At 47.2% G+C, this 22,678-nt stretch overlaps 1 protein-coding gene across 3 annotated transcripts in view; it reads left to right on the forward strand.

The window, feature by feature from the left end:
• DPYSL2 (dihydropyrimidinase like 2) overlaps positions 1-22,678 on the forward strand; it is a 138,455-nt gene that overhangs the window by 88,707 nt on the left and 27,070 nt on the right. For all 3 annotated transcript variants that reach the window (XM_005562887.4, XM_045398998.2, XM_065519000.1), the window contains exons 4-7: positions 16,030-16,194; positions 18,463-18,524; positions 19,062-19,142; positions 19,717-19,785. In XM_005562887.4, the coding sequence (XP_005562944.3) occupies positions 16,030-16,194; positions 18,463-18,524; positions 19,062-19,142; positions 19,717-19,785 (377 nt within the window). The remainder of the gene's footprint in view (positions 1-16,029; positions 16,195-18,462; positions 18,525-19,061; positions 19,143-19,716; positions 19,786-22,678) is intronic.

Raw genomic sequence — 22,678 nt, forward strand, 5'->3', positions numbered from 1 at the left:
GGCAGTTTTACTTTCATTGGATTTTTGATAAAATGGGAAATGAATTGATTTGTTCCTGATACATTCCATTGGATCCAGTCCATCTGATAGGAAGGTTGTTTGCATCACAGTGTCCTGCGTCGGGTGGGGGGGCTGCCCTGGGAAGTGAAAGGTCTGTGTTTATGTCTGTTGACAGAGGGTCTCTATGCTTCTTACTTTTCTAGCATTTACTCTTATTTTACAATTAGTGCCTGCTTGCTGTGTGAACAGGACAGATTTGTCTTGTTTGTTTGGGTGGTATTCAGTTTCATGCAGAAGACTTAGCTAGATGAGTGACTCAAAGTTCCATGCCCGGGGCCCTCCGCCCTCCTTCCCTCAATCACGCCTTTATCCAGTCCCTTCCCACGCCCTGTTGTTCCTCATTGGAATCCTCTGTCCTAGCCTATCCCCCCTGCTCTCCCCTGACACAGAGGAGTGCATCTTGTCTCCCCACAACAGCACTGGAAGATGCTAGAACACTTGGAGAATACTAGTTCTGCACCAGGGATTATGTTCAGCAGGTTTATCTCCTCAAGACACCCCTAAAGTATGTTTTTACTTACTGAACACATGATTGTGTAGGCCCTACTGTGGTTAGCTGTTTGTAGATACTATTTCAGAACAACGCTGTGAGTAGCTACTATTATTAGGTCCATTTCACAGATAAGAAACCTGAGGCCCTGACAGGGTAAGGAATCCTAAGGTTCTGTAGCTAGCCATGGTAGAGCTGGGGTGTAAACTCAGGCTTTCTGACTCCAGAGTTCATACTTTTAATCCCTATACAGTGAAGTAGGCACTGTTGCTATTTCTATTTTGCAGATGGGGAAACTGAGGCACTGAGGCGTTAAGTACTTTGCCCAGGGTCCTAGAACTAGTCAGTGGTAGAGCCAGGATTCCACCCAGAGAGGTGAGCTCTGGAGCCAAAGCCCTGAGCCTCTGTAGTAGATTCCTCGTGGCTTTCTGTCCTGTCCTTGTTCCCAGAAAGTTCCCAGGGGACAGTTACGGAATCACTGGGTGCTTGCTGTTCTCACACACACAGTTTCTACTGGCTCTCTAGCATTTCTTTCATTAGTGAGAGAATGTTTCAGCCCAGCTTTTCAGATGGTGGAGTTGAGGCCCCCTTGTCTGAGCTGGGTGTTTTAGAACCAGCAGGCTGGAGGGCCTATGAGGTCTCTGAAGAACACAGTGGTGGTGAGGCCAGGAGAAGTCACTTCTTGGGACTTTGGAAAGCCTAGAGGAATTCTAGAAATGAAACACCACACACTTACTGGAAGCCAAGTTCGTGTTTCTCCCACTGGTGGAAGGGATATGAGGTGCTGTAAACGTGGCCTTTTTTCAGATGCAGAATGCCTGTCTAATTACAGGAAACAGAGATGTCGCCCCACACTGAGCCAAGGATTTCAACATCTCTTGGAGAAATTCTGCACGGACCTGAAGTTTGAAGCTTTGCATTGTAACCAAGTTGGCTCTCCTTGCCTTCTCCCCAGGCCACGATTTCGTCATCCTGCTTTACGGATGGCATTTCCTATTAAGTGTCTGTCTGTGAACATAGACATGGAGCTGAGACAAAGCACAGCTTCTCCCTGGACCCAGAAAGAGGGACTCAGGTGCCTGGGCCTGGGGCCTGACTCCAGAGCCGCTGCTGCTGCCTGGCCTGGTTCGGGGATGCCTAGCCTAACAAGGCAGCCTGGGCTGAGAATCGCTTAGGGCTTAGGTTGATGCGGCTGGGAGAATGGTTGAAAGGGCACTAGATCTAAGATGGTGGCCAGAGCCATTTAATCATGTGGTTGTGAAATTGTCAGTAACTTCTTTGTATGGCCAGTTGATCTGATCTCTCATGTAGGACTCAGTCCCCTATTTGGATCTTGGAAGGTAGCCATTTATTTGAAACAGACAGCCTGGTATAGTGAAAAGAGCTTTGTGTTTTACCCCCTCAGATAGTAAGCAAAGAAAATGGAAAAAGCAGCACTGTCTGGGGTGACATCCTGATGCATTGCTGGTGGCAGAGTGAAGAGGTGACACATTTGGAACATAATGTGGCCGTCTGTATGAAAAACCGTAGTTCATCCAGTAATCCCAACCCTAGGACTCCCCAGAGAAAACCGTTTAAAATAGAGGGAAAGTTATTTGCATGAATATGTTCATAAGAATATTATGTATAATAGAGGAAATTTGGAAGAAACCTACAGGTTCTTCCACAGGGAAATGGTTAAGGAAATCATGGTAGACTCTCCGCAAGAATGGCTCCCATTAAAAATTGAATTAGGATGACTCTAAGATAATGTGGTATTAAGAAAAAAACTCCATGATTAAAAGTGAGCATGGGCCAGGTGTGGTGGTTCAGGCCTGTAATCCCAGCACTTTGGGAGGCCGAGGCGGGTGGATCGCTTGAGCCCGGAAGTTCAAGACCAGCCTCGGCAACATGGGAAAACCCCATCTCTGTTAAAATATAACAAAATGAGCTGGGTGTGGCGGCACCCACCTGTAGTCCCAGCTACGTGGGAGGCTGAGGTGGGAGGATCACTTGAGCCCAGGAGGTTGAGGCTGAAGTGAGATATGATCATGTCACTGCTCTCTAGCCTGGGTGACAGCGATACCCTGTTTAAAAAAAAAAAGAAAAAAAAAAGTGAGCATGCTGTGTGATTCACCCACATCAAATATCTGCACATGACAGATCTAGAAGATAGTATAGAAAAAGATTAGCAGAGTCGGTACAGTGACCCGTGCCTGTAATCCTAGCACTTTTGGGAGGCCGAGGCGGACGGATCACTTGAGGTCAGGAGTTCAAAACCAGCCTGGCCAACATGGTGAAACCCCATTTGTACTAAAAAATATAAAAAATTAGCGGGGTATGGTGGTGCATGCCTGTAATCCCAGCTACTTGGGAGGCTGAGGCGGGAGAATCACTTGAACCCGGGAGGTGGAGGTTGCAGTGAGCCAAGATTACACCACTGCACTCCAGCCTGGGTGACAGAACAAGACTCTGTCTCTAAAAAAAAAAAAAAAAAAGAAAAAAATCAGTAGTTATTATTTGATAAGTGGGATTATAGGTAATACTTTTTCGTGGTATAGAAAAAGAATAAAGGAAACAGTACAGATTTAAGATTCAGACCTGGGGGTTTAATTCTGGTTATTGTTATATCTGATTATGTATCTTTTAGAAATGCTTGAAACTTTTCTGAGTCTCAGATTCATCAGTAAAATGATAGAATAATTTCTAAGTGTCCTTTAGTCAACCCAATTCCAGCTGCAAATCGTTTCTTCATGTAGAATCTGCCAGACTTGTTTAATATCAATATCATGGGCAATTAGTAACATCACTGTGCACAAACAATTAAAGTCCTTGAGACCGGGCAGGGTGGCTCACGTCTATAATCCCAACACTGTGGGAGGCCGAGGCAAGCAGATTACTTGAGCCTAGGAGTTTGGGACCAGCCTGGGTAACATAGTGAAACCCCGTCTCTACTAAAAATACAAAATATTAGCTGGGCATGGTGGTATGCACCTGTAGTCCCAGCTACTAGGGAGGCTAGGGTGGGAAAAACACTTGAGCCTGGGAAGTCAAGGCTGCAGTGAGCTGAGGTCATGCCATTGCACATTGAATTAAAAAAAAAAAATGCTCCTACAGATTCGTTTTCAGGACTCAAGGTCTAATGAAACCTTCCTTGCAGGCCGTCCTCAGACCATGCATGACCCTTCCATGTGAGTAGAGAGCAAATGACCCAGTCCTAGTATTTCAATAAAGCCATTCCTGGCAGAGAGGGTTATTCCGGGGTTTTGCTCCTCATGATTGACTCCGGAGCTGGGGATGTGCTTGCAACACTGACCCCTTGCTGCCTGCACATGGGCTGGAGGACTCTCATTCCCTCCATGTCTGCTTTCCGTGAGCCAGAGAGGGAGTTTCTAGTCAGCGTTGGGCTCATCACTCTAAAGGATTTGCACGTCATCCTTTGGTGGTGGTGGCCCCTCATCACCACACACAGATTTTATTAGCCTGGCTTCTTTTTTTTGTTTTTTGTTTTTTCCTGAGATAGAGTCTCTCACTGTTGCCCAGGCTGGAGTGCAGTGGCACAATCTTGGCTCACTGCACCCTCTGCCTCCTGTTGCCTCAGCCTCCCGAGTAGCTGGGACTACAGGCACATGCCACCATGCCCAGCTAATTTTTGTAATTTTAGTAGAGACGAGGGGTTTCACAATATTGGTCAGACTGGTCTCGAACTCCTGACCTCAAGTGATCCACCCACCTCGGCCTCCCAAAGTGCTGGGATTACAGGTGTGAGCCACCATGCCCGGCCTAGCATGGCCTTTGATCTTGGATGCAGGGAGCCCATGAGTAAGCTATACCACGCCTCAAAGAGAAGGGTTTTAGGAGGTGCCGAAATGCTGACAAGCTCATTATCTGATGCCCTGAATTGGCTTTCTCTCATGCACATTGGGTTAAAGTCATTAGTTACCCACTTAAGTGAACTTGCATGTGTTTCCAATGACAGAAAAGGATTTAGGGATGGATTGTTGAGGTGACTGCTATGCATAGAAATACCTAGAAGGAGGTGGTGGTTTAAACTGTAGAAGGAGGCAGGTGCCAAGCGCTCCCAGTTTGGGGTTTGAGGTCTCACATCTGTCTGCACAGCAGCAGGCAAGTCCCGTGGCCCCCAGGGTCTGCATCTGTGATGTAAGGATCGTAAACCTGCCCTGCCTACCTTGTTTGAGCATCAGATGAGATAAGGTACGTGATAACGCTTTGTGAATCACTTAAAAACACTGTATCTATGTGAGGTTGATATTATTGCTATCAAGTACATGCAAATGTGTAGGAAATTATAAAATGGTTCAATGTTGCATTCCTGTTTTTGAAACTTTCTGAAGGGAGGTGGATATGTTTCCCTGAGGTGGGGAGCTAGGGTTGTGCCTGTGTTCATCCAGGAAAATGGGATGAAAAGCCCTAGATACCTCTGCGACATCATCTTCAGAATGTGAAATGACAGTGGGTTTGGAATCTGGGCCTTCTCTCTGCCTGCTCTCCGCCTCTCCTTCCCCGCCCACAGTCTCCAGCTCTGACTCCTGGCCTCTCAGGGTCCTCTCCCAGCAGCCTGGAAGGAAGGGACATCCTCATTCTAGGGCCCAGGCCATGAGAAAGGAAGCAGTGGGCAGGGGTGCAAGCTGCAGGTGTGGGCAGCTCCAGGTGCCCACTCTAGGCTTCAGGATGAGTGGCTCCCTTCTTGCAGTGGGTGCCCGTCCTGGCAGGTACAGTTGCCAGAGACGCCCACCTGCTTCAGCTGTATACCACGGGGTTCTTCCTGAGACTAAACAGGGTCCTGCTCCTCATATCCATCGACCAGTGAGTGATGAGGAAGACTGAATGCCGAGGGACGGGAGGAAGGAGGTCAGGAGAAAGGGAGAAGGGCTGGCCAGGAGGGAGGAGAGAGGAAATGACAGAGGAGAGCCAGAGATCAGGAGCCCCAGGCCTGCCAGCCGGGGAAGGCTCTGCTGTTGCGCTCTTCAGAACCCCAGCTCAGGACCTTTTGAATAAATGTTAGGAGTGTGAGTGGAATCTAATGAGTAGGACAGACCTCCTGGGTGAGCATTGAATATGAGGGTGGGTGGGGTATGGTAGCTCATGCCTATAGTCCCAGCATTTTGGGAGGCCATGGTAGGAGGATCATTTGAGCCCAGGAGTTTGAGACCTGCCTGGGCAACATGGGAGATACTTTCTCTACAGAAAATTAAAAACTAGCTGGGCATGGTGGCACAGGCCTGTGGTCCCAGCTACTCGGGAGGCTGAGGGGGGAGGATCGCTTGTGCCCTGGAGATCAAGGCTGCAGTCAGCCATGATTGCACCATAGCATTCCAGCTTGGGTGACAGAATGAGACCCTGTCTCAAAAAAATAAGTAAAAAATAAAAAATAAAATGGGGGTGGAGGAAGAAGAGCCAGGGGAAGATTCTTCGGAGACGTGGGAAGTAAATTTGCAAGATTGCTGTCTCGGAGCTGGGCAGACAGGAAGGGAACAGAGCTGGGATGGGGCAGGGACAGGTTCCAGGCACCGGCAGGATGGGGGCCAGTGTGCAGTGGGCCAAGAGGGAATGGGAGCGAGAAAGTGGGGCATCAGCAACATTCAGCTCCCTCCATAGCTCAATGAGAAGAGAGGGGTGGGGACAGGTGGTAGCTGGAGGGTCCCCCAGGATCATTTTATCTGTATCCCTTTCATATCTTTCAATGAGTTTTTGTTTTCCCTAACTAGATTGTTGGCATTTTAAGGGCACAGTTTATAACTTCTACCTCTTTGTTTCCTCCAAAGTTGGCTGATCACCAGATCACTTAAAGGAGGTTGTTTGTTTTATAAGCATTTTACCAGATCTTGCCTTAACACTTACTTCCCCCAGAGTTAGTCATAATCATTCTAGCAGGGCTTCTAGATACTGAATAATGACCGATGGCGCCACTTGATTTATAGGAAGATACTGGTTTAGTTTTAAAAGCAAACTTACATTGAACAAAGTTTAGGAAAGAGAAAGGAGAGGGCTACTCAAGTGCCTGAAGGTCTGAGCAGTGAAGAACACGTTTCCATATGCCTGCCACCCTTAGGCTCAGGACATGGTTTTCCCATCTGTTTATTGAATTGGGTCACTTGCTTTAGTTATAATATATGAAGGGATAAGACTGGATTTCACTTCTCAATTAACTAGCCCTCTTGCTGTCTTTTAATCACACGTTCTGGGGTCAGATTCCAGCCCTGCCAGTCAGTGGCTGCACTGGCCAAGGCCACGTGGTTGACCACCATCCAGAATTCTGCCAAGAGCCTTACCTGCTGGAGGCACGAGAGGTGTGGTTGTTATGCAGCTTTGGTGGCGCAGGCCCTCTGCCTGGTACATTTTAAGTAATGTGAACAGATTACTTAATCTCACTGTCTGTTCAGTTGAAAACTAGGGCCAACCCCGGCTCAGAGCTCAGGGGGCTGTTGTGAGGATTAAATGAGAGAATCCATGGAAGATGCTTAGAGTAATACCAGACACATAGGACGTGCTGAATAAATCAGAATGGTTTTTACTATTACTCGCATCTTTCAATGTTTGTAACTTACACTTATGTTACAGTTAGTCATTTCATTGGCGTGTGCTAACCAAAGGTGGCCTGACCCCTCACCATCCGTTAGGAGGGCTGGAGTTTAAAATCCAGGCACATGGAGGATCGATGGGGGAGCTGGGTACTCCTTTGACTTCAGTGTCCAGTGGATGCTGGGGTTCTCAGGTTGGTGTATTGAGTCACATAGTTCCATGACTGAGTCCCTTGGAGGGAGAGGCTAAAGTTGGCTAGAGGCAGGTGTGATGTTTGGTCTGTCCTGTGTACACTGAGCACCTTCTGTATACCAGTCTCCCTGCTTGCTTCTTCCAGACAGAAGAAAACACGGATGGCAATTGGTTCTATTAGAACAGTGCCTCTTATAGTTTACAAACACCATCTTATTGAACACTTATGAAAAATGCTGGGATGTATGTTATTTCTGCTGTTTCATGGATGAAAAAACTCAGGCACAGACATTCTGAATAGTTCCAGCTCTTAGGAAAATGCTTCTTTAGCATTGCGGGAGAAACAGTACATTTACACAAGGCAAGTAGTTCACCATGTAAGGCGGCTCGTGCTTTAGAGGAACCTAAATACTACACAGTGTTTTATGCACGGGCATTTTTCTTACAAAGGAACATAGTTTTGTCTTCCTGGGGGTGTTTATCAAACCACATCTATGTAGCAGATGCTCTTCAAGCATTTCCCATATTCCCTCATTTACAACACCCTGGTACCCTGAGTTAATTATTAGTCCCATTTCGTGGTTGAGGAATCTGAAGCTCTGAGAGTTTGAACTTCTTGTCTAAAGTCACATGGTGAGGAAGTGGTAGAACTGACCTGCACCCCAGGTGTCTGACTCTGATCTTTCCAATAGTGCCTCTTCAGTGGGTACCCCTTAAATTCTCATGGGGCAGGTGCTTTCTTCTCCTTTTCTGCCCTTTTTTTCAGAGCAAAACCACGTTATCCTAACTGCCAAGCACAACCCACAAAGGCTCTTATCTCTCCTCCAACAAAAGCCATTCCCTGCTTGGTTGATGAGGTCACCCGGCATTTTGCAGGGCATTTTGCTGGGTAGATGCCAGCTCAGGAAAGCCACGTAGATAAGCCAGTGGGTGGCTTGTGTTACTGCCTCCCCGATGGTTTGCGTTTTATTCAAGTCAATTCATTTATCTGAGATCAAAAAGGGAAAGGCTGATGCACACACATTGAAAAGCAGGGAATGGTGCTGGAGAATGAGGCTGTGACTATTTGGAATAAGATCCTGGAGATGGGCAGTGCTGATAGAGTAAATATCCAGGGAGCAGGGGGAAGTGTGTGCACTGACAACAGGAGTTTTAGCATCTGCCCCTCCTTGCTTCAACGGGCTGATGGGTACCTGAGGGGGGTTGGAGGGCTGAGTGATGGCCCCCCATCCTCCCTCTTCCCTCCTGCTCCATGGGTGTAACCTGGAGGTGGGATCGGAGAGCTGGGTGGAGGGCACCCCATCCTCTCTCCTCCCTCGTGCTCCATGGGTATAACCCCAAGGTGGGATCACAGGCTGAGTGAGGACTCCCCATCTTCTCTCCTCCCTCCTGCTCTATGTGCATAACCCCCAGCTGACTTGCAGACTGTGGTACCTGCTCAACTGCTTCAATTCCAGAACAGGGAAGGTGTTTCTGACATCCCTGTGCTTTAATTACAAAGGACCCCTTGAGACCTTATCAGAAACACTGCCAGCCTAGCCCTTTGAAAACTCACGGTCTTGGATTCTCTATCAGTGTCGCTCCCTGGCTGTAATATTGTACTATAGTTAGGCAAGATGTTTCCTTTGGGGGAAACAGGGTGAAGGGTACGAAGGTTCTCTCTGTGTCATTTCTTAATTCTGCAGGTGAGTCTACAGTGAGTTTTAAAAAGAAAAATTCCAGCCTGGGCAGCATAGCGAGACCTATGTCTCTACACATAATGGTAATAAAAAAATTAGCCAGGTGTGGTGGTGCACGCCTGTGGTCCTGGCTGCTTGGGAGGATGAGGTGGGAGGATCGCTTGAGCCCAGGAGGTCAGGACTACAGTGAGCTGTGATAGCGCTACTGCGCTCCAGCTTGGGTGCCAGAGCGAGACCCCTTCTCAACAAAAGAAAAAGGATAAAAGAAAAAAAAAAACTTTAAAGTAGGGTCATTTAAATAAGGCCAACTCCAAAGGGATCTTCTATTTGAAGTTTTAGGGAGCAGCTTATTTACTTTATGTCTCACACTTTGCTAATATCCAAAATGCAGAACAATAGGGAACCATTTGAGGCAGGAGGGGAATGAAGCACTGATTCTTGCTGCAGCATGGATGAACCTTGACGGCATGACGCCGAGTGAAAGCAGACAGACACACAAGACCACATCTTATGTGATTCCATTGGTAGGAAATGTCCCGAATAAACAAATCTATGGAGACAGGAAGTAGATTGATGGTGGCCAGGGTTTGGGAGTAGAAGGGGTAGGAAGGAATGGGGAGTGACTGTAAGTGGGTACCAGGTTTCTTTTTTGAGTCATGTTCTAAAACTAGATTATTGCAGTGGTTGTAAAGCTCTGTGAGTGAACTAAAAGCCACTGGGTTATATACCCTTTAAATGAGTGATTGCATAGCATGTGAATTATCTCAATAAAACTGTTAAAAAAAACAGTAGTGTCCTTTGACAGTTTTAATAGAAGTCATAATGAAAGGAATAGTCCTTTTTCAGAGACTTGTAACTTGCAAATTCAGGCCACTGTCCTGGTGCATGTTCTTGGCTGTCTCATAAACCAGATTCACAGGCCTATCACGCACACCGTGAGGGTGTTTCCAGTCACTCATCCTGAGGGGAGGAAAACCCATTGTGTGCCAGGCATTTTGCCAGGTGCTTTTACCTACACTTTATTATGTAAACTTCTTACAGCCCTGCAGGGTATGTGGCTTTATGCCTTTTTTTTTTTCTCAATAGTCTTGATCTGTTGCCCAAGCTGGAGTGCAGTGGTGTAGTCATAGCTCACGACATCCTCAAACTCCTGGGCTCAAGCGATCTTCCTCACTTAGCCTCCCGAGTAGCTGCGACTACAGGCACATACCACCATGCCCGGGTAATTTTTTTTTTTTTTTTGTAGAGTTGGGATCTCGCTGTGTTGCCCAGGCTGGTCTCGAACTCCTGGCCTCAAGCAATCTGCCCACCTCAGCCTCCCAAAGTGCTGGGATTACAGGTGTGAGTCACTGAACCCAGCTCATGCCTATGTTTTTATAGATGAATAAATGGAGGTTCCTGGCTGGGCGCAGTGGCTCATGCCTGTAATCCCAGCTCTTTGGGAGGCCGAGGCTGGGGGGATCATCTCAAAACAGGAATTCAAGACCAGCCTGGCCAACATGGTGAAACCCCATCTCTACTAAAAAAAAATACAAAAATTAGCTGGGCGTGGTGGTGCACACCTGTGATCCCAGCTAGTTAGGAGGCTGAGGCTGGAGAATCGCTTGAACCTGGGAGGCGGAGGTTGCAGTGAGCCAAGATCACGCCACTGCACTCCAGCCTGGGCGACAAGAGTGATACTCCGTCTCAAAAAAAAAGAAAAAAGAAATGGAGGTTCCTAAAGGCTAAACCACAGTGAGGGTGTACTGCAGCAAAAACTAGAATTTGGGGGCTCCTTGACCCCCAAGCCCATTCTCTTTTCACTGCTGGTATAGCCGGGTTGCCAAGGCTGCCCTCTTGCAGGGGCCGATAGCTCAGGGAGGTCACCAGAGGAAAGGCCTGTGAGATCTGTGCAAGTCATTTTCAGGCTTGTGTCCTCAGTGGGGACTCTGCTCCCTCCGGAAGTGAGTATGACATTCCTCCCTGTCCCCTTGGAGCAGCTCTTCCCAGGAGAGCTTCAGTGGAAAGAGAACTGTGGGAAAACATGTGGAAGCTTTTCGTGGACATGTTTCTGAGTGTCATGAGCTCTTGAAGGAAGCATGTTTATTTCCCCGAAGTGCTCAACTGTGTCCGGGTCCTGAGCTTTTCAAGGGTTCATAACCCCTGGAGCTAATTTGGATATGCAAGGAAGCCATGGGATTGCAGCCGGGGAACGTGCTATTTTTTGTAAGTGATGATGCTGTTGTGTAGTAAACAGGCCCCTCGTGGTAAAATGGGCAGGAGGGAAAGGAGGTGGAGGGTGAAGTTTTGGGAAAAGATTTGCACTCGGTTAGTGATGCTCAAGGTGGTTCAAGGCAGACTCAGTAGTTCCCAGGTTGCTTAGTAGAAATGCAAATTACTGGGTCCCAGTCTGGACCTGCAGCATCAGAAACTCTGGGATAAGGTCTGAGAACCTGTGTTTTATATTTATCTTTATTTTTATTTTTTTGAGACAGAGTCTCGCTCTGTCGCCCAGGCTGGAGTGCAGTGGCACGATCTCGGCTCACTGCAAGCTCTGCCTCCCAGGCTCATGCCATTCTCCCTCCTCAGCCTCCTGAGTAGCTGGGACTACAGGCGCCTGCCACCATGCCCGGCTAATTTTTTGTATTTTTAGTAGAGCCAGGGTTTCATTGTGTTAGCCAGGGTGGTCTCAATCTCCTGACCTCATGATCCGTCCACCTCGGCCTCCCAAAGTGCTGGGTTTACAGGCGTGAGCCACTGCACCCGGCCTATTTTTATTTTTATTTTTATTTTATTATTTTTTTGAGACAGGGTCTTGCTGTGTTGCCCAGGCTGGTCTTGAACTCCTGGGCTCTAGCGATCCTCCTGCCTCAGCCTTCCAAAGTGCTGAGATTATAGATGTGAATCACCGCACCCGGCCAGAACCTGTGTTTTAATGAACACTGGAGATCATTACTGTGCACCCTGAAGTCTGAGGAGTCTAGCATCAGATGATCTGATGACACATCATTGGGATATGGAGTCATGGGTCCTGTCACCAGCCTGAAGTTGTCCTTGTCTGTCACCCTCCCCACTTGGTCTAAGAGTGAGTGGAGCAGAGACAGAAAGTAGATTAGTGGTTGCCAGGGGCTGGGAGTAGCAGGCTAGGAGGGAATGGGGAATAACTGTAGGTGGGTACAGCCTTTCTTTTTTGGTGATGTTCTAAATCTAGATTGTGGTAATGGTTGTAAGGCTTTAAGATGGCTTGCTTGAGCCTTGCAATGGAAATGAGTGCCTTGGCCTAAGGAGAAGGGGAGAAAATCTTATGGAGTAAATGAGCTTTTATTTTGTTTCCTTTTTTTTTTTTTTTTTTTGAGGCAGAGTCTTACTCTGTCACCCAGGCTGGAGTGCAGTGGTGCAATCTCAGCTCACTGCATCCTCCACCTCCTGGGTTCAAGTGATTCTCCTGCCTCAGCCTCCTGAGCAGCTGGGATTACAGGCACCTGCCACCACATCCAGCTAATTTTTATATTTTTAGTAGACACAAGGTTTCATCATGTTGCCCAGGCTGGTCTCGAACTCCTGGCCTCAAGTGATCTTTTGCCACCAGATATTAAAATGTATTAAAAAGCTGCTCTATTTAGTACTGATTGAGATGAATGGAGCAAAATAGTCCAGGAACAGAACCTGGTATTGTCTCTCTGTAAGGTATGCATGAATTTAAAACATTATTAGATATGTTATCTAGTAGTAATAATGATAAAGTATTTTTTGAAGTCATCATAAATCAATAGAAGGAAAGGATTATTCAGTAACTATGAGCATGTGTCACCAGTACTTATCCTTCTTCTTAGGAGGGATTTGTTTTTTCAATCTTAAAGGAAATAGATACATTGAACATATCAGGCTTCCTTATTTACATTGGCTAGAGAGCCTAACTCTAAATTTAGCCCATGTATAAGACTAAATATCAAGTATTTATCTATACAAACACACACATATGTACATACATACTTGCATCCACATATACATACACGTATTTTACGTACACATATTCACATATAAATATACATGTACATACATACACATACATACATGCCTCATTCCTGATTTTATTTTACCATTATTTTTCTTCCACTTTAGCTTGCATTACTCTTTCTGGTTTATCACTTTTTTTTGTATTTCATGTGTCTCTATAAACCACCTTAAAACTTTTTGGGGGAAGAAAGTGGACTATAAATAAAGAAATAGAATAAGGTATAATATATAGAAAAAAGGCAGTGAAAATACACCCAAATTTGAAAAATCTGATTTTGGGGTGGTGATGGTAATGGGATTATTAACTTTCCCTATAATTTTCTGTATTTTTGAAATGTTCTACTCAAAGCATCATATCATCAGAAAAAATGATTATTTCTGCTCATTCCCCTTGCTGGCCAGTGAAAGGAATGCATTTCCATAAGTGAGGGTCTGGCAGGGCAGTGTTGAGGGGAGGGGTCTTTGCTGCAGCAGAAGCTGGTCCGGTTCCCAGGAGAGCCCCTCTTTTGCTGCTTGACCTGATTGCAAGTGGAGTGTGAGAGCCGGAAGGAAACATTCCGTTACTTATTTAGAGCATTCATTTGGCTATTCCCTGATCTAGGCGTTCAGTCCCTGCTCGGAGGGAGTTTACATTCTAGTCAGCGGTCAGGCAGTAAATGAGTGAAACGGATTCAGAAACGATGCCACCCTGGGATGGTGACGTGTAGCCCCAGTGAGAAGGATGAGGAGATGCCCATGTCAAGAGCGAGGGGAATGGGTTTCCAGAGAGAGAGGGCTGCTTGTGCACAGGCCTGGAGTTGCCCAGGGGTTGGGCAGGTCAAATTGAAGAATGGCCCAGGGTGGCCATTGTGGGTGAGCAGGTCAGGGATAGAGAGTACCTTGGAGAGATGAGCTAGGACCGGATCTGACCGGCAAAGGGAAAGAGTTCAAATTGGGCGCTAAGGACGGTAGACAGCTACTGAAGGATTTAATAAGGGGAATGGCAGTGTCTGATGAAAGGCTTAAGATCCTTCTAGCTGCTTCTGAAGGTTGATTTGTAGGAGGGCAAGAAATGAAGCCAGGGGAGTGGATAGGGAGATTCTGCCCATACTGATTGCTACACAGTGATATTTGTATGGTTTTCTTTTTGTTGTTGTTGTTGTTGTTGTTTGTTTGTGTTTTTGTTTTTGGGGTGTTGAAGGGGGGACATACAACTTAAGAAAAATTGGAATTATTTTGTCAAGTTTTCTATGTCAGCATTTTACTGATGGAATACGCTTGCATTTAAAGTGGACATCATTTTTGTTTTTATTAGATAACATTATCTATATTACCGATACCAGATATGCATGTACTCATTTAATTACATACACTAATACTTACAAAAAGGTAAATTTGGTCAAAAGAAAATTCAGCTTAGATGGCCATATTTGTGTGTGTGTGTGTGTGTGTGTGTGTGTGTGTATATATATATATATTTTTTTTTTAGGACAAGGTCTTGCTCTGTTGCCCTGGCTGGAGTGCGGTGGTGTAGTCTTGGCTCACTGCAACTTCCACCTCCCGGGTTCAAGCAATTCCCCTGCCTTGACCTCCCAAGTAGCTGGGACTACAGGCACGCGCCACCACGGCCAGCTAATTTTTGTATTTTTAGTAGAGACGGTTTCACCATGTTGGCCAGGCCGGTCTCAAACTCCTGACTCATGTGATCTATCTGTCTTGACCTCCCAAAGTGCAATGGCTATATTTCTGACATATACAAAGCCAAGCCCAGTGGATCAGAATTTAGCAGCATCTGCAAGATTTGATCCGTTTCAGAAATCGGAGCTCTCTAGCATTACATGGACTGACGTTTTCTTAGCTCAGAACTGCTTACCTGAGTGTAGAAAATCTAATATTTAGGAAGAATGATTCATTGCTTTAAGTGTTCAGTCCTGGTTTTTATCTTTATTGTTGCACAAGTTTGATTTGACCTTGGACAAATCATTTCAGTTGTATTTTAGTGCTTGTGTGCGGAAGACGGATAGTAATAGTCCCGGTAATCCTCCTGCCATCATGTCAGCTGGGCGAGAGCTCTCCAAGACCTAGGAGAGATAATAGCAGCTGCAAAGGCCCTATGGTGGGAGGCAGCAGGTAGATATTTTAGTAACTGAAAAACGGTCCATGTAACTGGAGAGCAGGGTACAGGGGAGAGATGGTTCAGGGTCATGTTATAGAGGTAGGCCAGGGCCACGCTGGTCAGGATTTTGCAAACCTTATTGGGGACTTGAATCTTTATCTGAAGAACAGGGGGAAACCATTGGAGGATTTAAATCCGGGAATGACGTAAGATTCATAGATATGCTGTCTCCTTTAATCCTCATAACAAATGTATGTGCTAGGTAATATTATCCCCATTTTAAAGCAGCACAGAAATTAGGGCAGTGGAGATTAAGGAGTTTACCCCGGGACACCATGCGGGTGAATGATGGAGCTAGGAAACCAACTCAGGTCAGCTTGCATCCAAAGTCCTCTGTCTTCCAGATCAGCCTACCTCCATAGTAATATAACAATGACTGCAGTTTTAAAACACTTTGAACTCTTAAGATGAAAGATTTCCCTTAAACTACAAAGTGGTATTAAGCTGGAGAAATGTGAGTGGTAATGAGAGAGCAGGTAATGCCCGGGAACTTTTGAAAGGCCCGGTCCGTGTGGCTCTGCTCCAGCACCTTCAAGTTCCCTGCCGTCTGGCGGGGGGCGTCTCATAAGCTGCTTTCAACACAAAGAAGGGTTTGGCTGCTCCCCGGCCATTTGACACTGCCGTTGTCCATAAGGACCCGTTGTCCGTGAAATGCACCCAACACTTGAGCTTTCAGGGGTTTTGGGAAATCAGATCTGGGCAGTGCATGTGTAGTTTCGCTGGAGACATCATCCAATGCCAAGTTTCTGCTTTCTGCTTTCTCCCTCTTGGATATAATCAACTGGGTTATGTGGATTCTTGGAAGCTGTTGGTAGAGATCACCATCTCGATTTTGAACCCAAGAAGCCTTATTCAGGGTTCGAGTGGGAAAATACCTGCTGGCCCATGGCCCTTGAAGCTCTTGGTGATGACGACATATGTCTGTTTCTTTGTAGTTGACCATGTTGTTCCTGAGCCTGGGACAAGCCTGCTCGCTGCCTTTGACCAGTGGAGGGAATGGGCCGACAGCAAGTCCTGCTGTGACTACTCTCTGCACGTGGACATCAGCGAGTGGCATAAGGGCATCCAGGAGGAGATGGAAGCACTTGTGAAGGATCACGGTAGGTGGCACTAAGTCAATGCCCTCTGCAGATGTTTCTGCTTCAGTCCATCAACTGGCACAGCCCTGAGAAGAAAGTGATAATGCTTCCAGATCCCATTTGCGCCTCATGCCCATGCCTGCCCCTGGGAAGGAGAGAGGGCTTTGGGCTGCAGCTCGTGCTGATTGGAGGTGACGTGACCCAGTGCAGTAACATAAGCCTTCATTGATAAGAGAAGATGAGCCTTACTGCTGGGATCTGCTCTTAGGTGACAGCTGCTCACAGCTTATTGGTTTGTGGGCACCGTGGTCTCTAGTTAGGGTGGGGAATTGAGGCTGCCGAGAGAGAGATTTACCCTCAAAAGATAACAAATACATATCTCAGGGAGGATGTGGCAGTCTCAGGAGAGTGTTGGGCAGCCCCTTCCTACAAACCTGGGCGGATCTAGGATAGATTTGAGGGCTATGAGATACTTCAAAACTGAGTAACAACCTGAGAGGTCTTTTGCATTCCCTAGAATTATTTTGGAGAACAAATTTCCAGGGATTGGGAAGATTTACAGAGAGGCCCTGCCTGGAATCTTTACCACCTCAAGGTGCCTCTGGGACTCTTGTCAACAAGGACCTCGGGAGTTTCGGGGGAAGAGCCAGGCCACATTGTCTTCCTGGGTCTCATTGGGCTTGGCTGGAGATCAAATTAACCTCCCTGGATCTTAGCGTTCAGGGAAGCACCTAATGCTCTAGGGTTCTGGGACTTCCAGGTTCAGAAGCACCAAGTGCTGTGAGTGACATGGCAGGAAGGAAATCTCTAGGCACTAGAATGATAGAAAATGCCCCGGAATGAAAAGCAAGAGTCTTGGGTTTATTTCTCTGATATTCCACAGACTGTGTGACCTTGGGTAAATTGCTTAAATTTTATGGGTCTCAGTTTTTGAAACATTTCTCATATATGAGGGTCTTGGACTAGGTGTCCTCCAAGATTCTTTCCAGCACGAAGCTTCCACATAAAAGAAAATAGGTAACCTTTGACTTTTCTCACTTTTGAGCATGCAGAGACTCCAAGTGGTTTAACTGTGGATACTTAGACTGAATCTGCTCCAAACCAGGCAGGAGGGTTACCATGGTAACTGTTGCCTGGCAACGGGAGAAGGGCCGGGATGTACAGAGGCATTTAACTCAGGCAGCTCCCAGCACCCCCCAGGTGGCTTGAATTAAGCTTCAAGGCTGTGAGGTTGTCAGGACAATTGTTTAAAATTGTGATGAATGTTGGGCAGGGATGTTTGGTCTGGTGCCTGGGGAGGCAAGAACTCCAAGACGCCAGGATGAGAATTGCGACATCTGCTTGTTGAACTAATGGACCCTTTCTTACTTAAAAAATCATTTTCTTAAAAATCAGCATGGAAGGCAATCTGTCTGCCAAAGAAAAGACATTTATCACAGTTCTTCATAGGCAGAAACTTCTAATTCATTTTCTTCTTACAGTCGCAACAGACTTGTTTGGTGGAGGCAGCTTAAAAAGATTAACTGTTGTAAAATAAATATAACATTAAAGTTACCATCTTAACCATTTTTAAGTGTGCATGTAGTTCAGTGTTTTAAAATACACTCAAAATGTTGTTGCAACCATCACCACCCTCCAGCCGCAGGACTCTTTATCTTGCAAAACTAAAACACTACACTCACTCATTAAATACTAACTCTCCACTCTCCTTCACCCCAGTCCCTGGTAACCGCTGTTGTACTTTCTGTCTGTGAATTTGACTTCTAGGGACCACATACAAGTGGAATCAGATAGTATTTGTCCTTTTGCAACTGGCTTATTTCGCTTATCATGATGTTGTCAAGGTTTCAATGTTACAGCATGTGTCAGGTGTCTTTCCTTTTTAAAGGCTGAATAATATTCCATTGTATGGATAGACCACATCTGGTTTATTCATTTATCAGTTAATGGAGGCTTGATTTTTGCTTCCACCTTTTGGCTACTGTGCATCATTCTGCTATGAACATGGATGTGCAAATACTGGCAACTTTTAATTTTGATATACTTGTAAACTTACAGGAAAACTAAAAGAATACTAAAAAGCATCCTTGTGCATCTTCACATTCTCCAGTTATTTATATGTTACTCTGCTTCCTTTACCATTCTTTGTCTCCATTTCTCTCCTCTGTCTTTCTCTGTACTGAAACATGCACACAAACACGTGTATACACACATACATATATCTTATTTCCTTATTTGGTTATTTGGTTTATCTATCACAAGTCCACCTCTCTGTTTTGTCTGTACTAGGGGTAAATTCCTTCCTCGTGTACATGGCTTTCAAAGATCGCTTCCAGCTAACGGATTGCCAGGTAAGAAAGTTGGCTTTTCGGAAGAGGCACCCTGACATTTGGTACCTTTGGGCTGTGGCTGTTTGGGAAAGCAGTCTCCAGTGTGTGCATGTCTCCTCGCTTCCTGGGAAGTGCCTGGTGGATGCAGTTACTGATGTAATTGAGCCTCGAAAGAGAATATGAACCCAGTGCCCTAGCTCCCAGTGCTGCCACTTCGCCGCCCTGGATCTGAGGCTCTGCCCAGCACGGCGTGTCTGAGAGTGGCACTCAGAACCTCCTTAGCAAACCTGGTGCAGAGCCAGGTGTCACCCAAGAGCTTTTCACTCCTGGTCCACGTCCTGCTAAGTTGTACTGCCTCTGTTAATTTCTGAGGGGTCTTTCTTCATCAAATGTGGCCAGAAACATTGCCCTCGGTCGTGTTGAAAAAGCCAGGCTAATAGAATCAGCCTAGGTGTCCTGTTTCTCACCCCAGAAATGCTGCTGGCAGGGAAATGATTGTCCTTGTGAACAGGAAGATAGAAGTCCCTGTCTCTGATCCCACCCTCGTCTCTCTCTCAGATTTATGAAGTACTGAGTGTGATCCGGGATATTGGCGCCATAGCCCAAGTCCACGCAGAAAATGGCGACATCATTGCAGAGGTACAGGACTTTCTTTTTCATCATTTCTTCATCACCTGGAGGCTGAGAGGCAGGCTCAAGAAAGAGAGCAACACCTGTAGCTTAATACCAGGGTGGAAAAGCAGAGGGACCCGGTGTTCCCTTGCTGGAGCTCTGCTCAGTCTCACCCATGGTGTGAATGCCAGTGACACACGTGCCTCTCCGTGTGTCCCACGGAACATCTAAGTCAGTTACCATTGCAGAGAGAGGCCATTTCTCTCGGTGCTGTAATGCAGCTGCCTTGGGTGGGGTACGGGAACCCTCACGTCACACACAGGCATTTTACACCGTGACTGAGGGCTGCAAATGCACCAGCCGTTAGCATCCCAGGGAACAGCTGAATGGTTTTGGGAGGCTGTAATCGATCCATCCTGCTCAGGTGGGACTGGGAACAGGACAGCGAACCCTTCTCTTCATGAGGTCTTGGCATGAGGGTAGAACAATCGGCAGTGGTAATTTTCCGTCTTGCCCGGATAACTGCGTGCCTGGGTCTCTGCCATTAGAGCTGTGTGTAGTCCACTCTGCCTCACAGCCTGACTTTCTCTCAACATTGCAGGAGCAGCAGAGGATCCTGGATCTGGGCATCACGGGCCCCGAGGGACATGTGCTGAGCCGACCCGAGGAGGTGAATCGCCAAGCGGAATGCGTGAATCTGTGTCCCTTGGACACTGCGCAGAGCCGCAGGGAACCTGCTTCCTGCCTGTTGAGAAGGGGGCTTCTCTGATGCTGACTGTGGTCTTTCTGAGAAGCTGTGGGTCCCATGTGTGTCTGTCAGTCTGTCTACCTAGGCAAAGTGAAGTGTTAGATTGCTCCTGAGGGTAAGGTGGTGTGGACTGTTTGGCCAGAAGATTCCTCTTTCTGTCTGTAATTCTTCAAGCCCTTACTTGTATACACACAAACAGTTCTTCATTGGCATCCTGCAGTCTAGATTTTAGTGGTTCACAACTTATGGTCTCCAAGATCTTACCAAAATTCACCAAAACATAGTTGGAAGGATGGAAAAGCTCTTCTAAATGCCTAGAAGGCATATGGGGAATTGTAAATTTTTCCAAAGGTAACCCTGCACAGGCTATCACATGATACGCAGAGTTTGGTAGACAGAATCTTTTAAACTTGTGGAGGGAAGGTTCACAGCAGGGGCCTGTGCTGGCTCAAAGGTGGAAACTCACCGTCTTGGTGAGGTGTGTGAGTTCCAAGGGAGGGTGAGCATGTCTTAGGTGACGGAGAACCTGTGTTCATCAGTTAGAATTGGTGGCTGTGAAATGCTTTTCAGAAGTTGGCTCCTTAATGACAGACTGGATGTCGGGCTCTAGGGAGCAGCCCGCAGCTTTGAGTGAAGTCATGCAATGGGGGAATCTCCAGGGAACCACCAGGCTTTCCCCTTTATGGGAGGAAGTGGCAGAAAAGGGACTGGCGCAGAGCAGGGGGGTCAGATCACCAAGGGCCTGAGTGGAAGCTGACAGTGAGGAGGCTCCAGAAGCCCGGGAGGGAGGAGCTTAGCAAGAGCTCCCTGCAGGGCTGTGGCCACTGAGTCGCTGAGTGGCAGCACCACGCCACCACCCTGAGTTCGGGACGTGGTCTTGTTGGTACCAGGTTGGGAGGAGAGCCAGTCCCCTTGATGAGGAAGTGGATTCAGGAGGGCTTGGAAGCGAAGGCACCATCTGTGCACTGCCTTGGGTGCACGAGCACGGGGGGTTGGGATCCTTTCAGACTTGAGGGGAAGGGATGAGGCTAGAAGGGGAGAAAGGAATCAAGATAGGCAGAAAGAGGAGAGCGGGAGCCACTCGGCTTTGCACACAGTGAGGGTCCCCGCTTTGTTTTGTCCTTTTTGCTGCATGCATATATGCACGTAGACACACAGACATAGGCACACGCAGACAGGTAGACACACAAGAGACATAGACACACATGCATACACATAGACACACACACAGACACATAGACACACAGACACCTAGACACACACAGACACCTACACATATACATACACATACACATAGACATACAGACACATAGACACACACAGACACAGACACATAGACATACACAGACACATAGACACACACACACAGGCAGATACACATAACTGCACACTCCAAGACACCTTTAGTACCATTTGAGGCCCTGAGGACATTTTCCTTTCCCCAGATGATAGGACGGAAGCCATGACATTTTCAGGATTGCACATCCCTGCTCCAGGCCAGGGATGCAGGCCCTTTTGTAGCTGTCAACCTTCTCATGCGTGCTAAAAGCTGAAAGGGTGGCCTGGCACTGGCCCGAGGATGAGGGAGACAGGCAGGCAACTGTGTCAGCCGAGGGAAGCCCCATGCTGAGACCGTGGCTGGTGGACAGTGATTCCAGGGGACAGCTTGCAGGCGAGAGCAAGCTAACATCAGCCGACGATAAACATGCCTGAGATTGATTTTATGCACATTTGTGTGCACACAGATATACGTGCACAGGCACACATACACGTGCACACACTCACATTCACACACATATACATACACACACGTCCATAGGCACAGACATGCGCGTGTACACACATAGATACATTTTAGCATACGCACATGTGCACAGGCACAGACATGCACATATGTGTTGTACCCACATATTTTCACATACACATATACACATGTGCAAGCACAGACACCCACAGGTGTACACACACATTTTCACATACACATGCACATGTATGCTTGCACACACCTATGCAGGCACCATCCCACTTTTGCAGACACCTCAAGGGTTCCTTTCTGTGGCTTCACTTCTCCCTCTGGGCCGGCTTCTGTGACTGCCTTCGCCATTCCCCAGGATCCACCGGTCGGGTGGTTTAAACCATGGCAGCATAAACCATGGTTGCCCTCGGCCCTGACCTCCCTGGAATTGGTCCTTTCTTCAGCCCTGAAACAGTCTTGGGATCGGGCCTTGGACATGCACAGAGTCCAGGAGAGGCGGAGGGCTGACACAGTTCTCATGTGAGCCCTGTTCAAAGCTGCCTTCATTTAGTGCTCACGTGTGCTGGACACTGTGTTCATGGCCCACATTTCAGTTTTGTAACTGTCCTGTGCAGGAGGTACAACAGCATCTCCTTTGCACAACTCCGGGGGATGCCAGTCATGCAGGCTGCACGGCTCTCTCCAGCGAGCACCATTTACTACATTCTACTCCCCATGTGTGGTGGTACCAGAGCTGTGCTGTGGTGGGCTCCTTGGTTATCTGTCTTTATATGAGGGCACTCCGGAAGCATGAAGTTAAGTGACTGCCCAGTTATCAAAGCAGAGAGCTAGAAAGTGCAGTGTCCTGCCTGCTACCTCAACCCCTCCCGCAGTGTACACACACTCAGCTTAAAGCCACACCTGGGCCTGGGCTTTTTTAGAAAGTTTCCTCCTGGTTTCTTCCCGTTTGGTGACTGGGAGCCAGTCCCTCCGCCTGCCATGTACCAGCTGTACAAGGAGGTGAGAAGATGTCTTCTGAGAAAAGCAAATGCCACTTCTGCAAATGCCACATGATACTCC

This window comes from Macaca fascicularis, chromosome 8, assembly GCF_037993035.2.
Source record: "Macaca fascicularis isolate 582-1 chromosome 8, T2T-MFA8v1.1".
Classification (NCBI taxonomy): Eukaryota; Metazoa; Chordata; class Mammalia; order Primates; family Cercopithecidae; genus Macaca; species Macaca fascicularis.